This window comes from Branchiostoma belcheri, unplaced genomic scaffold, assembly GCF_001625305.1.
Source record: "Branchiostoma belcheri isolate BF01 breed outbred unplaced genomic scaffold, Haploidv18h27 scaffold860, whole genome shotgun sequence".
Classification (NCBI taxonomy): domain Eukaryota; kingdom Metazoa; phylum Chordata; class Leptocardii; order Amphioxiformes; family Branchiostomatidae; genus Branchiostoma; species Branchiostoma belcheri.
The window spans coordinates 1-3,978 of NW_017804532.1; the positions used below are offsets into that span (position 1 = coordinate 1).

General features: G+C 41.3%; 1 protein-coding gene across 1 annotated transcript; it reads right to left on the reverse strand.

Moving 5' to 3' along the window:
* Window positions 1-44: 44 nt before the first annotated feature.
* Window positions 45-1,975, reverse strand: LOC109487211. Its single transcript, XM_019791196.1, has 2 exons — window positions 1,655-1,975; window positions 45-1,216 (listed from the first exon to the last, which is right to left on the reverse strand). The coding sequence occupies exon 2, from the start codon at window positions 1,212-1,214 to the stop codon at window positions 45-47; it is 1,170 nt and encodes a 389-aa protein (XP_019646755.1). The 5' UTR covers window positions 1,215-1,216; window positions 1,655-1,975.
* Window positions 1,976-3,978: the final 2,003 nt, after the last annotated feature.

Here is a 3,978-nt window from a genome sequence, read left to right on the forward strand (position 1 = left end):
GTTGCATGTTACTTCATTCCTAGTGTGATTAACCGTTCCTTCTTCTATCCCTTTCTAGCCTGTGCATGTTCTTCATCAGTGTGATACCGTTCCTTCTTTCTATCCCTTTCAGCCTGTGCATGTTCTTCATCAGTGTGATACCGTTCCTTTGTTTTGTCTCGCTTCTCTTGGGCGTACTGTTCATCAGTGTGATATCTTGTCTTCTTCCTGTCCCGTTGAGACTGGGCATACTTCTCATCCTCCTGGTACCGTTTCCTTTCTCGTTCCCGTTTGGCCTTCTTGCGGTCCTCAACGTTATCATTCAGTGTGGTCTTTCTCTTGCTGCTAGTGACTGGCGAGACCTCTGTAGATTCTTCACCCTGGCAAAGTGTCGTACTCCTTGTCTCTTGACAGCTCCATACTTTTGTGACAACTTCAAAGTGATTTTGGTTTGCATGATTGAGGTATATAGCATTACCTGGTTCCAACAAGATTTGATCACCAATACTTTCGTTTGATGGGTACTTAAACCACGTCCACTCCTTGCCGTACTTAGTGTACAAATAGATGCGTACTCCCAAGAATAAAGCCATTGCATCCATTTCTACCTGTGAGGCCCATGCACCAAGATCTCCTGGACGTTTCCCTCTCTCATCTCGACGGTTCAGGTACTGACACATGGTTAGTCCTCCATCGAACCAAGACCTGTAAACATTCTCAGGCAATGTTGACATAAACTTTATCAAATGCTGCCTTAGTACTTTATGATATTCTTCGGTGCCACAGATATTGTAACTAATTGCATTATAAAAACAATTCCCATCTCCTCGTATTGGAACAATACCGCTACTACAAGGTGTCTTCAAAGGGACATTCCTCTGCTCCATATTGTGGTATTCTTTAACAGTAATGATTTCATTTTCATTTTGGGCATACCTGTTTACCATACTGGCCACATTCAATTGATCTTCCCCTGTAAAAGGGTCAAAAATGAAACCTTCTTCATTATCCCAGGCCCCTGTTTCCTGTACATCCTGGTCATCAACTGGCTCGTCCCCACTTACCTCCACCTCCATGAGCATTTCAGCTGGCTCCTGTACTCCTGACTCTACTTCCTGTACTGACTCTACCTCTGCTTGCTTGTCATCCTGCTGGCAGGGCTGCTTCTCCGTTTTTTGCTCTTCCTTCCATGCACTCAACCTCTCAGTCAATTTTTTCTTCTTACGTCTAGGCATTTCTGAAACGTTTAAAATACCAGAAATTACAGGTATGTGTTAATTTTGCTGACCGGAGATCCTTTTACCTTAAATAAAAATCAGGAGCCATGCACAGGTTTGTGAGATTTTTATAGTAAAGAAAGCACACCATCAGATTTACGAGATTTTTTATCACCACCTCAAAATTCCCACCTCAAAATCCAGTCAATAAAGTTGAAATAAAGTAACATAATCCGTAAACCGGTATACCAAAGCCCCACATGTACAACTATAAGGTTGAACCCATATAATTAATACTAGTAGCCAAAATTTCCCTAGCGAGCAATCGCCCCCCTCCCCCACATCGTCCAAAAACAAAGAAAAACACTGGCCAAAATCCTCTATGATCAGTAAACCGAAGGCACACGTTTACAACCACAAGGTTGAGCTTGATGCATTTTCATGTAGTAATCACTTACCGCAAATAAGGTACTAGTAAATACCCCGGTACAACTTCAGATCGATATAGACAAAAATATTATAGAGACAAGTCGAATGTTATCGTTCGCGCGAGGAATGGTGGGATTTTTCTTGGGGCCTGCATGACGTTTTATGTAAGGCGTAATCAGACCTTTTCACTCAGTCTTCATAATACGTAGAAAACCACCAAAAAATCAAGGTAATCCGTAATAGAACAGTAGCTGCAAAGCGTTAAGTCGTAATAAGGTCTGAGACGTTAACGTAATTTGTAGTTAGCGGCGAAAATGTTGCATAATTCGTAATCACAACCCCCATGCAGGCCCTCTTCACCATCCTACAGTATCTCTATGTTCCTATCGAATTCCTATGGCCCGCGCTAATTAATGTCGTTATTACAATGTATTACAGCACCCACATATCTCTACGTGCACAAACAATGGTCTATAGGAGGAACTCTGACTATCCACGTCTTACCTGATGATATTTCCTGCTATTTGACGCACAAGATACTGCCAGTGCTGGCACGAACCTGGCGCTGGCAGCAGAAATTACGTCCGCTATGCAGACGACCAAATGTGAAAAAGATCACGTGACGAATATGACCAATCAGCGTCAACGGAAGAAATTCGCGGGAGATTCGAAAAGCGTTCTATGATTGGTCTGCGTCAGATTCATGGTGCATTGCGACAAATCCTAACTAATCAGCTTCAGCGTTGGAAATTCGCGGCGGATTTGAAAAGCTTTCTATGATTCGCCTATAGAAACAGCAAAAAAAATACAAAACTACGACGTATTGCGGCAAAATACTAAGTTTGGCCAGTAAAATGAGGGCAAAAATGTCTACATGTAAATGTAACAGTTATGTCTTACCTGCCTATTTGGCGGGTATCGCCGCTGGAATGTAACCCGAACCTTTTGTTGTATTGTTGATAGCAGTTTCGCCGTAGCGGGCATAAAATATGGATATTAACACAGGGTCTTTTCATCGGAGAAATTGGCTAGCTGGATGAAAATAGCCCTGTAGCTGTAGCTAGATCACGTTTCCACCGCTTTTACAACACTCCTTTTCCCTGGCCAAACTTGTAAACAAACATAAGAATGTGCCTACCAGGCGTAGGTGGTAGAAAATAAATCAATAAGCCATCAGCCAATCAACAGCCAGATGTACAAAAATGGCCACACCTGTTGCATGCTTGCATATGCCCATATTTGGGCCCGCCCCGAATTCCTTTCTTATTACGTCACGCGCGTACGCCCCACAGTACTTTCCTATGGGAACAGCTAAAAACGCAAATAAAACGATTGTAAAAGCTTGTATAAAAAAAAATAAAAAAACGCCTAGGGGTATTTACCCACTCTACCTTTATACGAAATTCCAGGTCGTTTGGCTCAAAAATGAAGGAATTGAATCAATTTAAAGAAATGGCAGGAGAAGGAGGAGGAGGAGGAGGAGAATCATCAGTAAAAACAGTATTTCACTCCATACTTTAGTATGGAGTGAAATAAGAATATTTTTTTATGTATCGTCTAATAAATAATTAACAATCCACACGTTAGACTGAATGCAAGGAAACTAATCGGATGCATGGCAATGAGTTTGTATCATCAAAAAGATTACACTGACAGGTACTTTTGGCATAAGGAACTAAAAATTATTCAAGAGTCGTCCCGTTAATTTTTCTATATTAGGTAGCAGCTTAAAGATGACAAAATGCTGCAAGGTAAATAAAGTATAAATTTTGATGTTTTTTCCGCTCAACATTGATTGCATCTTAAATACCATTTGCCTATGCATCGTTCAAATTGGTTTACATTATTTTAAGAAAATGCTTTTCTGGGGACAAATATAGTGATGTCACTTACCAATAGCAAGGAGAATAGCGAAAAGAGCGGGAAATGCTGCCATCTTGAAGAGACTCAAAACCCGGAATGAGCAAAATCTTCTACGGAGTCTAAGATGTCTGCCCGAGTTGTCCGCTTTCGCATGTGATTGGATGATTTTCTTTCGTCTTTGTGTTTTGTAATCTACTCTGGCCATATGACGTCACTCTTGTGATGTGGGCGTGTCGTGCATACAACCGATCGGGCCTAGCCCCAATACGTCCTGACTGATATACAGCTAGTAAACGGTGCAACAACTACACGTAGATGCCATTTTACCAACGGAGATGCGATCAGAAATGTCTTATGGACTTTATACCGTTATCCTTTGATTTAAGGTTGAAATTTTCTTACAGGTGTATTGTACTGCCATGAATTGTTGGAATGCATTGTAGCCTAAGGCAGCAATTATGTTAATTAGCGACTAGGGTCGTTTCGTTAA

Excerpts from the sequence above, each read along its gene's own strand:
- LOC109487211 (XM_019791196.1), bottom strand. The coding sequence starts at position 1,214 with ATGCCTAGACGTAAGAAGAAAAAATTGACTGAGAGGTTGAGTGCATGG.